A 14,210-nucleotide genomic window follows, 5' to 3' on the forward strand; every position below is an offset into this window, starting at 1 on the left:
CTTATCTTTTATCAAAACTCTATTGTTGAGTTTAGTTGTAGATAAACAAATAAGGTCGTTCACACTTAACGTAAGAGACCCCATTGTACAATAGCTCCCACTTATTTATTGATGTACGGTTATGTATTTGTGACTTGTTATCTAATCAAATGTAATGATTGTATTCCCCTAAAAAATTGTTCTTATCTTATCTTTAATACTCTAATTGGTATATATTCCAATATTTATATATTTATCCTTATTAACAAGATTCTACTTAATTATACTTTTTGCATATATAAAATGCTAGCTAAGTTCAATTAGTAACAAGCACCAACACAAAGTATACAATACTACAACACAGAGATTAATACATAACCTTTGATAGAATGGCTGGCTTATGGAGAAACAATCTCTGCCGTTGGAACGATGGTGGAAACAATGGCACCATTGATGCCTTTAACAACCAAGGTGGCGGAACACAAAATTTCGACGAGGCTGATTTCAAAACTGGTGCACAAGTTACTAATGGTGGTTACACTAGTCTTCTCAACAATGGAACCAAAAATGCATTCAACAACAATGGTGGTGGAACTCAGAAATTTGGAAAGGCCAAGTTTAACACTGGCGCAAGGATTAGAAACTAAACCCCTTTGCACGGTTGAGCCTTGAGGAGCTTCACAAACACATACAGTTAAAACTCTATAAATTTATAATGTCAGAATCGGAGAAATTTATTAATTTAGAGAGTTATTAATTTATTGATAAATTAATAATTATTAATTTAAAGAGTTTTTAAGTAATTATACTGTACATATCAAACAAAAAGGCAAATTAGTCTATGCCTCTTAGAATTACGTTGCAGCGAACCTTGAGACTCAACATAAATTAGTAACTACTGTGTTCATATGCATTGGAAATCAATAATGACTTTTGAAGTACAGTAAATGTGTTCAATGTATTCTTAATATATTTTTTTCAATTTCTATGAATTATTAATTTATGATTTTCTTGGGACCGAAAATTAAAAATGGATCTCCCGAAAAATTATTATCTTATTATTTTATCGAGTTTTTCAATTTTTTACATTGGTCCAAGTCGGGACCGGACAAATTTATTATTTTAGAGAGTTTATTAATTTACCGAGTATTAAATTAAAGAGTTTCTCCTGTATCTATGTATAAACAAATAACAATAAAGTGTGTGGGGGTGTACCTGATGTACTAGTACTAGCAAACATAATGTAATAAATTAGTAATACTTGTAATGTTTAACTATACTCTATGTTATCTTATATAATTAATCTATGTAGCATCAGAGACTTTAGATTTATTTTTTTTTTGTAAGAAGCTTAAGAGATACATTAATAAGCTAACTAAGCACTTCTTTAAAAAAAAAAAAAAAACTAAGTACAAGATATGCCTAAAAAAGCAACGATCACACTGGTTTATGTCATACCCAAAGACTTTAGATTTAAAATTAATCAACCATCAAGATAAGAAAAACACCAAGTGTCCCTTGCAATGCATGCACCACAACATGTGTTACTCATACACTACATCATATGTACACCATACACCTTGCTACTTGTTATCACATGTAACCTTCCATTTTGTTATGCCCTAGGAGCTTTTGCTCAATAGCGACGAGGGCTCATGCCCTAGGAGTATATTTATGCTCAAAAGTGACGAGGGCTTATGCTCTAGAATGGTACCACATGCATGAGTAAAATGATAGAGTTGCATAGTCGAGTTAAGTTGCATTGTCGAGTCAAGTTGTTAAGTTGATTTATGAAGTTGATATTGATGTTGGTTATGAAGTTGATTATGATGATGATAATGATGTTACATGACCATTGTTATGATATGTTGATGATGTTTATGTTGTTAAATATAATTGTTGAATTATATGCTGTCATACCCTAGTTTTGGACCTAAAAATACTTGTTCAAAATGTTTTTTTTTCATCTCTGGTATGGTCTTTGACCTTTAAAAGATTGCCAATTTGCTATTGTTTTACACTGATAATTTACCCTGCTTTATCTTCCAATTTTGCTTTAAAGATCTTTTCAATTGTGATTTTGTCTATGTTTCCTTGCATTTCAAGCCATCCAAAAGGTTTTTCTTGCATGCCAAGTCATTTGAAATTGTCTCTGATCAATTGCATATTTCTCTGCATTTTATTTCAATGTTAATTGCAAAAATTCATGAAAAAGGACATTTTAGTCATTTCCTGCATTCAAACTCATTTCAATCCCTGTAAATGGTCTCTGAGGCTTTTTAATTTGTTTGTATAGATCCTTGTTTCAATTCCATGTTAAAATCCATTTCAAAAATTGCATCTGAGTCATTTTGAGTCAGTTTCGTCCCTAGGGGCATTTTGGTCATTTCACATAAAATTTTGACAGAGAGAGGTTACTTTAAAGTACCTCATTTGGTAGTTGGTTCATTTTAGTCCTTTTGTTGATTTTATTTTTAGTTTCACTTTACGTTACTTTCAATTTACCAATTTTAACCAATTTTATTTTAAATTTCATTTCAGTTCTCTGAGTTTCTAAAATTTGCATTTTAGTCCTTTTTTCATTTCAGTCCTCTGAGTGTCTAAAATTTGCATTTTAGTCCTTTTTCATTTCAGTCCTCGGAGTGTCTAAAATTTGCATTTTAGTCCTTTTTTGCATTTCAGTCCTTTAAGTTTCCAGTTTTTGTTTTTCAGTCCTTTTTTCAAAATTGCAGTTTGGTCCTTTAAGTTTGTCAAATTGCAGAAAGGTCCTCAAGTCAATTTTAAGCCAAGGCCGAGTTTGTTAAGGTCCAATCCAGGTGTCAACATCCCATTGGAGCATGAGAACACATGGCAGCTTATAAATAGCTACAACAGTGCAATTCCAATCATTCAGTGCCAACTCACACAAACACCATTCCACATTCTCTCTCCAGAATCAACGATCAAAATCCTAACCGTTTTCAGAAATCACCAAGAACAATGAAGAACATTTCCAAACCCTAAAATTCCAGAACCACAAATTCAACACAATTTCAACAAATTTGTGAGAGTTCTCAGAGATTCACCGTTGAATCTTCATCATCGAACCTATCCCTTCGCAATTCCAGTGCGAATCCATCACTGAAAGCAACGGACTCATGCACGATCACGAAGGGATCGAAGTTGAGAAGGAGAAGGATTGAAGAAGAGGAATCGAACCAGTGAAGAAGAGAGAAGAAAATACCGAAGGATTACTCACCAGAAGGATTCGAAGCTACTACGAAGCTCTTCGAAGAGTTCTTTGTTCGAATCTCCTATTAAACTCAGGTAACTTCACAAAAAACTTTCTCGTTTTCATCGCAAAAGCTCATCAAAGGTTTACAAACACAAATAAGCGGTGAATTGAAGCAGATCAACAAGTTCTAAGACTTGTTCTTTCGAAGAACTTTGGAAAAGATTGAAAAGATTTGAAACCGAAGTTTCAAACGTAGATCTACAACGTTTCACCGTTTATTTTCCAAATCAAAGTTCATATTCGTAATCAGTGTGAAAAAACGAGTGGTTTAGGGTTTGGTTTGAGTTAGATCGGTGAAAGTAAGACCTCGCCGGAATCTGGAATTCACGGCGGTGATGATGAAGATTCCGATGAATCTTCATCTTCTCCGGCCGTCCTCTTCCAGAAACCGGTGAAGAAGAGAGAAATCGATGAACCTAGTGAGAGAAGGTGAGAGTTAGAGAGAGAAAGTGAAGTGAGAAATGAATTGGACCGGTCCCTAAGCCATTATATAGACACCTGAACCGGTCCGGTTCAACCTTGGTCCATTTCCCCTTGCATCCTGGCCGTTGGATCTAGGTTTGATCCAATTGGATCAATCCTACGGTCCCTGAAACTTTCTGTTTGATGTGGATCTCTTTGTTTTGGGCCTGGACTGTCTTTACTTGCGTTTTGTTAATTTTTTTGCTATTTTGACACTGTTTACTGCTTTTCACACCCCTGTGATACCTTAAACCTTTTAAAAAAATTCCTAAAAATTGTTCAATGATTTTCTTGATATTTTTGATGAATCTTGATGTGTTTACATGTTGAGCATTGATCAAAGATATGAGGAAATAATTTGTTCTTTGTTAATTCAATTCTTTTTCATTTTTGTTAAAAATCTTGTTAAAAACTTCTAAAAATTTTGTGAACTCTCTTGCAATTATTTTTGACACTTGAAACTTGTTACTTATGATATTTTGGCATGTTGAAAATTGATAAAAATATATGTGGAATTTTCTTGTGATTTTGTGTTACTTTTTGTTAATTTTTTGTGAAATTTTTGCATGTTGTTGATCCTAAAATCTTGCTATGATGTATTGATCCTTGATATGTGAATTTACAATGTGTATGCCCCTGATTTGGTGCTATTCTCTACTGTTTTGGGATTTGATTTGTTAGTTTCTTGTTTTACAAGTTATGTGAGTATTTCTATGTGAAAATAAAGTGTGAAATGTGCTTAAAATGTGTCATAATTTTTGGCTTGATATTGCTTATAATTTTCATGTCATAGCTGAGATAAAACTCTTTGAAAAAATGTCATGGCATGGAAATTATAGGCTTTATGTTTGTGTGAATTTCATGACAAAGTTTAGGCATATTTTACCACTTTTTGTGCTAAGTTTTTGTTACTTTTTGTCAAGTTTCATTACTTTACTATGCTATTTTACTTGCTTCTATTTCAATTCCTATTATTCCTTATGCCACTAACCATTTTATTTCATGCTTCATACATTACATAAGCATCTCATCCTCCATCTTATATTCTTAGCTTTTATTTCTTGCACTTTAAATTTTGCCAAGACTTAGCATGTAAAGACTTAGGGATTTTGTAATTTTCTTTATGTTTTTAATTTCTTGCAAGATCATAGCATGTAAACTAGGGCCTATGTAACGGACAATGGACTCTAATGATGTACACCGACACTCACCGACACATGCACACACATCACATGGATACTTTAGATGTATGTTTAGGGAATGTATGCTTTAGATGTATGCTTAGGAATCACGATACTTAGAAAAAGCCTCTTTTCCAAAAAATGTGAACAACTTCACTCAAATAATTTTCCAAAGAAACCTTGGGATCAAAATCCCATTGAATTTTCCCTTTTATTTTCTTAATAAATGATAAAACAATTGCTAAATACTTAGACCTCTTTGCAAAATAACTAATCACACCTCACATTTTCCAAAATCCTATGCCCTTGAGGCCTCTCTCTCTTATTCTTCAAAATCCTATTTTCAAAATTAAAATCAACCAACAAAAACAAAAACATCTTTTTTGGAAGAGAACTACATGGAGTTTGATCCCTTAAAAGGGTATGTAGGCAAGAAGTCAAAACTTCTCCAAGTCCAATAAAACAAAAATTCAAACACATTCTTCTCCCTCCAATTCTTAACCTAGCAAACCTTTAGGTGTAAATAACATTTTCAAATAGCATTTAAAAATAAAGCACGTGCGTAGAAAGTAAAGACGGTTCCTATAGGATACTATAGTCGTTATGGGTGCCTAACACCTTCCCATGACGAAAACAACTCCCGGACCTCGATTCCCAAGGGTTTTTCTTATTTTTCCCTTCCCAAGAAAAAATGAGATATCAAAGGTTAAAAAGGTTCAAACTTAATCAATGTTTGACACCCGAAAAACCAAGATAAAACATATGCTTAACATTATTGTTTGTGAATATCACCCCTTCTGCTTGGAAATGTTGCTTTCGTATGAGTAACTTGCAGGTGATCGAGAATAAGTAGCTGTTGATTGCTGTCGTGAGTGGCATCTCACTATGTCTTTAGGTGCTCTGATACGTAACGGGATGATAACTTTTGTGGCTATTTTCTATTCCTTACGTACTGCTTATGATTTTACATGACTATGATTTAATTTTTGGATTATTACGAGATGTTTTGATGAGGTCTTCGTGCCAAGACTAATTATGTTGTTGAATTAAAATCCGCTGCGAAGTTTTTGAATATTTATGTTGACAAATTTATGAAGGATGAATTGTTATTTATTCCATTTATGATTTTTAAGAAGTGTAGCATTCCGTTTAAGTTGAATACTCTGATTTTTTATGTATTAATTTTTATGTTGGGAAAACGGGGTGTTACAATTGGTATCAGAGCAGGTCGGTCCGTCCGGCCAAGTAGATGAGTCGTTGTGTCGTGTGACGGTTGAATATTGTCGTTGTGTTTTCTAATTAATTGTTATGTTTTATTATGTGATCATGTTTGTGTATTGTTTGAAGTTTCTATTTTGTTATATATAGTTTAAGATATTTAGGCAATAATTAAATTCATTTTCTCCTGTGCTCTGAATTTCGAGGACGAAATTCTTTTAAGTTGGGGAGAGTTGTAACGCCCTCCTTGTTATTTAATTATTTTTCTTGAGATAGAGTCGAATTATATGATTTATTTAATTATGTGATATGTTGATATTTTATTGAGTGACTTTATTTTATTATTTATTAGAATATATTTAGTGGGAGAATATATTTAGTGGAAGAATATATTTAGTGGGAGAATATATTTAGTGGAAGAATATATTTATTTAGAATAATGAGGCTTTGAGGCAGAATTGGAAATAAGGGAAAATAAGTAGGTTATGGATTTATATATAAAGAGGAGAGTCAGAGTTAGAAAATAAGGATTACGTGCAAACTGTTTTTGGGAGAAAGAGGAGAAACCTAGAGAAAGAGGAGAAACCTAGAGAAGAGAAGAACCAGAGAAGAGAAGTCTGTAGAATCCTTGCAATCAATCAATCTAAGGTAAGGGTGGGACTATCATTCAATAATCTTGAGTCTATGATTCTGGAAATTTCATTTAACATGTTGTAGGTTTAGTTTTTGAGAATTGGAGCAATTAGGGCTAAGAGTGATAATTGATGATTTATGTTATGTTGTTGTTGATTTGTGGTTGTCGATGATTGTTGTTGTTAATGTCATATTATGAATTGGGTATGAATTATGTTGAATTGTTGTTGTTGATTGTGATGATTTTGAATGAATGTGAAGTTTGAATAATATAAGTTGCTTTTCCTGATTTTTTCTTATCTATGTCCCGACTTTTGAAATAGAAACTGGTATTGATCGGTACAGAATTGGTTTTAGGTGTAAACACGAAAGTTGTAGGTATGGATGTTAGTTTTCTAATGCCGTTGGTCTGATGTCAAAATGATTTATAGAACTTGAGTTATAGTCAAATTACTGCACGTAGGTCACAATGAATTTTTATGGACTTTCTGCACAACTTTTTTCGATTTCGAAACGAAAACTGGTATTGATAGGTACATAATTGGCCTTAGGTGTAAACATGAAAGTTTTAGATAATTTTGTTAGCTTCCCAGTGGCTTTGGTTTGATGTGAAAATGACTTTTAGTTTTTGAGTTATGATGAAAATACTCCGAGGAGGTCTTAGCGAAATTGTACGGTGACAACATTCTCTGTTTCATGTTTTTGCGTCTTTTTCACATGTCTCTGTTTTAAATTGGTCTTTGGTATAAACATGAAAGTTGTTGATTATTGTGATATCTTTCTAGTATCCTTGGTTTGACATGGAAATATGCTATGTATAATTTATTATGTTTTTAGAAAATTGCATGATGAATTGTTGATGTTTGAATACGATGTTATATGATGAATTGTTGATGTTTGAATATAATATTAACGATGATATGTGAAGTTGTTATAAGATGATTTAATGTTGTTACTGATGATATATATAATCGTATATGCATTGTGTGAATTATAAGTGATGTTTTGAGACGATGATTACATTTTGATATTGTTATATCTTGAGATTATTGATGTGCTACCATGTTGCTGTTTACTATTGATTAAAGCTGCATGTGTCGGTCTAAGATGTGATGTTGATCCAAATTATTGGAGTCATATAAGACGTTCATGTTGTCTAAGTTGTAAGATGTTGAGTCCATGCATACTCATTTAAAGACGAGGGCTCATGCCCTAGGAGCTTTTGCTCGATAAAGACGATGGCTCATGCCCTAGGAGCTTTTGCTCAATAGAGACGAGGGCTCATGCCCTAGGAGTATATTTATGCTCAAAAGCGACGAGGGCTTATGCCCTAGAATGGTACCACATGCATGAGTAAAATGATAGAGTTGCATAGTCGAGTTAAGTTGCATTGTCGAGTCAAGTTGTTAAGTTGATTTATGAAGTTGATATTGATGTTGATTATGAAGTTGATTATGATGATGATAATGATGCTACATGACCATTGTTATGATATGTTGATGATGTTTATGTTGTTAAATATAATTGTTGAATTATATGCTTAACATTATTGTTTGTGAATCTCACCCCTTCTGCTTGGAAAAGTTGCTCTTCATATGAGTAACTTGCAGATGATCGAGAATAAGTAGCTGTTGATTGCTGTCGTGAGTGGCTATCTCTCACTGTGTCTTTAGGTGCTCTGATACGTAACAAGATGAGAACTTTTGTGGCTATTTTCTATTCCTTACGTACTGCTTATGATTTTACATGACTATGATTCAAAACTGGAGCAAAAGTTACCAAGGGTGGTTACACCACTCATCGTAACAATGGAACCAAAAATGCTTTCAACAACTCAAAAGGAGGAACTCAGAAATTTGGAAAAGCCAAGTTCGACACTGGGGCTAATATTTGAAACTAAAACCCTTAGGAGCTTTGATGAGCTTCTCAAGCATACTACAGTCAACATACACATGTATGGGTAGTGACTATAAAATAAAGTGTTGTAATTTCTGTGTGTATATGGTGTACTATATGCTTGATGTATTAAATATGAAATAATAATGAAACTGGTAATGTTTGGTGTATCATGTCTTATCGTAAAATTTAGTCCCTCCTTTTGGAGGTGCGTACTATATATTAGTATATCAATTATCAATATTGTTTTTGAGAAAAATAATTTTATTAATAAAAAGAAAAAAAAAGTAGAAAAACGTTGGAGGCAAAGATCAAAACTTAAAATCAAACATTATTTTTTTTTTTTACGAGAAGATAATTTTAACTATAAAAGATGGAAACAAGTATAAGTGGTAAACTCCAAAGAAGAAAATACAAGAAGTCAAGAAGTACTTACTCTATTTCAAAGAGATAAAACAAAGACAATAAATGACCTAAACTCCACCTAAGGAGGGCCCGCCTTAGGTGGTGGATTTTAAGATATATTTTTAAGACAAAAATTTATAGGGTTAAATATGTTTTTAGTCCCTACATTTTACACTCCTTTAATAAATAGTCCCTACATTTAAGTAAATGTTTTTAAAATCCTTATATTTTACTCTCGTTACCAAATTTAGTCCCTGCCGTTAATTTCCAAACGGAATGCTGACGTGGCATCAAGTGGGCCCCAATTAGTTTGTGATGTGGCCAAAAAAACAGAGACATGTGGATGTTTATGTGGCAGCAATGGTCCCACACATTAAATAAGTGTACATTAATAAAATGATTAATGCTAATTTATTGTAAATTTGATTAATTAACACAAAAGACAATTAAAATTAGTAAAGAAGAAAATTGGAGACTAAAACAAGTGCAGCAACAGTTTTGATTTTCGTCTTTCTCCTCTTCATCGATTCATCTTTTCTCTCTTCGTTCTAAATTCATCTTCATCTTTCCCTCTCTAAAACCAAAAAAATCATAAATCCAACAAAATAATAATCCAAAAACAACACCAGGATTTAACAGCAATAACAACAACAATAACTTCAATCTAGCTATATAAAGAAGCAAATGTTTTTCTAGGTACAGGTAGATTCAAGTCATCACAAATAGCAACAATAGAATCCTTGAGAGTGATACTGTTCGTAACATTATTAGGAAAATACTTAGCATATTGAAGTGAAAGAGATTTATCACAAACAACAAGCTCCCAAAGTTTCTTTCCTCTAACATCAAGAATCGGTCTAGAACAAAAAAATCCAACTCCCAGCTTAATATGCTATCAGCATCTGCTTTTGGGTTAAAATAACATGTTTCAGCAGTTGGGTCTTCTTTCTCTTGCTCTTCTTCAAGTTGTTTTTGTGTTGTTGTTGTTGCTGAGATTTATGAGCGATGGTTTTGGTACGTGTACGTACACCGACGACAGTGGCGTGGGAAGGTGAATCCATGATTACGGCGCCGACGTCACCCGTTGAGAATAGAAGCGGGAAGAGAGAGAGAGAGAGAGAGAGGGGAAAATGGAGGGAAGATTGTGAATGAATTTTATGGTCGGTGGTGAGCAGGGATGGTGGGCGGAGGATGGTGGTGGCGGAAAACAGCAAGCTGCAGAGAGAAATAACTTAACGACACAATGAAGAAGAAGAAGAAATTTGAGTTGGATCCATGGGTCGGGTCATATTACCCATTTCATTAAGCCCAATCCATTAAAAAACTGTAACAAAAAAAAAAATTGCCACATCATTATTCTGTTTGATGACTGGGTAGAATTTAACGGGAGGGACTATTTATGCTAACGGAGTAAAAATTTAGGGATTTTAAAAATATTTATTGAAATGTAGGGACTATTCTTCAAAGGGGCACAAAATGTAGGGATCAATAACATATTTAACCTAAATTTATATTTATCTCAAAACTATTTTATACACCCAGTGGGTTATTATTAGGAATGCTTTTATTCCTTAATTTTTACTCTAGAGATCGAAGGGTTCACACAAAAAACAAAAAATAAAAGAACATAAATATATATTCATCTCAATTTTTCATTTTATTTTTGACAAAAAATTTATAGAACTAAAACTGCTTTTATACCCCCCTAAAAAAAACTGCTTTTATTCCTTAATTTAAAAATAATATGAAATTAATATATTCGTTGTTGTAGCAAAAAATAGGTCATGTCATTCGCATTTCACAGACAGTGTGGTTGCAGGGTTGATAGTTGAGAAGCACCAATGGCGAAAAGAGCTAAAGCCTCTCACTCTCAAAAGAACGCTTCTTCTTCGGCCTCCACCTCCGGGTACCCTTTCACTTTCTCTACTCTCCTTTTCGTTCACAAGGGAAAGGCTATATTTTAAAACTAACTTTCTTCTATAGTTACGGTCTGGAGACAATTTATGACATCGTCCATAAATTGTTTTCTGCTTATTTTCACAAGCTCTTCAGGATAACTTATGAAAACAGCTTGCAGCTTATATGAAAACAAATTGATTTTATTTTAATTTTCAGAAGCTCTTCGGGACAAATTGATTTTTAGACCTATATGGATATTAATGGAGTGATATGATTGTAAAAATTAGAAGATTCAGGGACTTCATTCAAGTAAAAAATTATTGGAAGACCTAAATTGCGCATTGGTCATAATAAAAAGGACCAACAATGCAATTATGCCTTGGCCCTTAGACCCAAAATTGAATAAAATGATGGCGGCATTGTGAGTTTCAACCGTGTCTAGGTCTACACCTCTAGCTTCAGGTGTTAGTAGTGGGGGAATTTGATTTATTACATTTAACTATGTGAAGAAATAGTTTTGCTTAACTAAACACAATGCTGCATTGAGTTTTTCAGGAAACTAGTGTTGGCGATCAAATCGAATGAGGGAATGAAGAGATCGTTGCGCCAGACTAAGTCAAGAGACTTAACCAAAGCAGTGCAAAAAAAGAACAAGCAAAAGATTGATGCTAAGAAGCCGAAGAAACCCCCCACTGCTTTCTTCTACTTCTTGTAAAACTTCTTTTATTCCTCCTTGTTCTTTATTTATGATGTTTAATTCTTATTTTTAATGTGTTAGTATAAATTACTCTTTCCATTTTCCATTTGTTCTAAATTTTTATGGAATATATTATTAATTTAACAAGAGTTTAGCTGCATTAAGGTTTATTTGTCTGTATATATGAAAAAGTAGCACCATAATTACTGGTTCATTACTAGAATGAACAAGTATAGTTAATGTTCTTACTGATCTGTGTGTTTCCTTTGGAGTTATACTATCGCGTAAGTTGATGGGGTTCTGTTGTATTTTACGGATTTTGACTTGGAGGAATGGTGCAGAGGAGGTAACCATTTGTTGATTAGCAATTAGCATTACCCCCTCAAGTTCAAGAGCTGAGACAACCACTCATCTTCAAACATGTTTTATCATTAGTCATTTAAAAACAATTTTCTTCTGATAGTTTCCTTTCCTTGTTTCTACTATGTCTTATTGTCCTCTGCTCAATCATACTACTATTTACAGTATATTTGGCATTGTGGTAATTAATCTAGCACAGTGACTGTTTGTAACAAACAATTGCTTCTTTTTTATATGGAAAATCTTACAATGCTTCAAAATTACTGTGTTTACTGGAAGTTCTTTTTCATTCTGAAGGGAGGATTTTCGGAAAGAGTTTAAAGATCAGAATCCAGATGTTAAGTCAATGCGTGATGTATGTATAGAATCCGTCGTATTAATATTTCGTCTAATTTATTTTATACTTTTAATTTCCCCTGAAGCAACTTTGTTTTACAATTGATCGTTTAGAATTTTCAAAATTATATAAACAACACAGATGTCTAACATCCATTTTAAAAATTGCCAGTTATTTTATGTTTTTGAGACTGAAAATATCACCATCATCATCATCATTGTTTATCATCATCATGCAAAGTAATATTTTTCTGTTTTGTTTTCCTCCTTTCCGTGTTCATACAGATTGGCAAGGCATGTGGAGAGAAGTGGAAAACAATGACTTTTGAGGTTAGTTTTTCTTTGCTCTTCTCCCTTGCATATTTAACCTGAATTGTGTTATTATGGTTGTGATGTTTGACTGCTGAAAACTGAGTGAATCATAAATTAAGTTTCAAAAATTGGCTCAGAGAATTTTGTCAGTTGTGATGTTTGACGGCTAAAAACTGAGTGAATCATAAATTATGTTTCAAAAATTGGCTCAGGGAATTTTGTCAAAACTGTTTAGGTTTTTAATGTGGCTGAATGTTTGAACTTGATTGCCATGTCTTGATCATGACTTCTTCGAATATCAATGAATTAAATTTTGAACAAAATTCTTGATGAACAAGTTTTTGTTATATTTGAAAAAAATTGGAAAGTTGGAATTCATTGCGGCAAGCAGAACTGAAGATCACTTTGGCATTTCTACGTTATGTACAATTTTGCAATTCAGCTACTGTAATGCAAAAGTCGCAGAACTGTCTCCTCTGGTTGGAATTCCAGGCTGGCATGATCATCAGTTTTTTGACTCATTTAGGGACAGAGTGTTTTTTTCTTCGATTTTTATGTTTAATTATTGGTGTTGGTAGCATTAACACGAGTACATTTGTAGGTTTGTAGTACTTGTATTGACTGCACAAAATGTTGATTCAGTCATTTCATCAAACCTTAGAGCACCCAGTTTACGTGTCTTTATAATCAATCATTTTTAAAAATAAAAAAAATTAAAGTAAAGGGGTTCAAAACCAGTTTTCTAAAATACCATCCATTGTGGAAACTTACCTGGGACTAAGGCACGTGAAAGCCTGCTGCTATCGAGAAGAAGCTTCTGCTTATGCTAACCGTGCTGCTATTTATTCCAAATCAATATAGAACTAGTTTTTCAAGTTTGTTTCCTGTTTAAATTCCTGACAATGGAGTGTCAAGTATCCATATTATGTTCAATTTGATCTGAGCAAGAAGGAAACACCGCTTTGGTTGAGCTCTATGTTAACAAAAATTGTATCTGACAGGAGAAAGTTCAATACTATGATATAGCAACCGAGAAACGTGCAGAATTTGATAGAGCAACGACAGAGTATAACAAGAAAATGGTAACCTATCTGTCATATTCATGGCTAGTGAACTGACTCTTATTTGGCATGTTATTAAATATACAATTTGTTTTCTGATGCTTTGCAGGAAAGCGGCGAATATGAAGAAACTGATGAGGAGTCAGAGTATGACGAGTAAAACCTTCAGTTTATTCATTTTCTTGTTTACAAGGCTTCACCTATGTTAATTGAAACTACTCGAGGACCTTAAGTTGTATATTCAATTGTAGTCAGCTCTGGTTGTCCTTGTGAATAATTATCATTTTTCTATGTTAGTTTTTTTAGTGAAGTACCTATGTTAGTTAGATGCTTAAAATTGCAGTTTTGGGCATATATATTAAGTAAACTGAATAGAAGGTGTTCCTTTTACGAAACTTGGAATCAGGGTCTTCAACAAAAAGTAAAAATCTTTCACTCTCATCAATACATATATGTGCAAAAATAGTTCATTGCTTTATAACGAAGTTATTAAGCCA

General features: G+C 33.1%; 1 protein-coding gene and 1 pseudogene across 1 annotated transcript; both read left to right on the forward strand.

The window, feature by feature from the left end:
* Positions 1-420: 420 nt before the first annotated feature.
* On the forward strand, positions 421-8,816 carry LOC146932833 (uncharacterized; annotated as a pseudogene).
* A 1,895-nt stretch (positions 8,817-10,711) lies between these two features.
* LOC146932834 (HMG-box (high mobility group) DNA-binding family protein) lies at positions 10,712-14,160 on the forward strand. The gene is made up of 6 exons (XM_085708011.1): positions 10,712-10,954; positions 11,503-11,658; positions 12,302-12,359; positions 12,626-12,670; positions 13,654-13,734; positions 13,823-14,160. The coding sequence occupies exons 1-6, from the start codon at positions 10,890-10,892 to the stop codon at positions 13,871-13,873; spliced, it is 456 nt and encodes a 151-aa protein (XP_085564137.1). The 5' UTR covers positions 10,712-10,889; the 3' UTR covers positions 13,874-14,160.
* The last annotated feature ends 50 nt before the right edge of the window (positions 14,161-14,210 follow it).

This window comes from Medicago sativa, chromosome 4 (genome assembly GCF_051527215.1).
Source record: "Medicago sativa cultivar Bolivia chromosome 4, Bolivia_mono, whole genome shotgun sequence".
Classification (NCBI taxonomy): domain Eukaryota; kingdom Viridiplantae; phylum Streptophyta; class Magnoliopsida; order Fabales; family Fabaceae; genus Medicago; species Medicago sativa.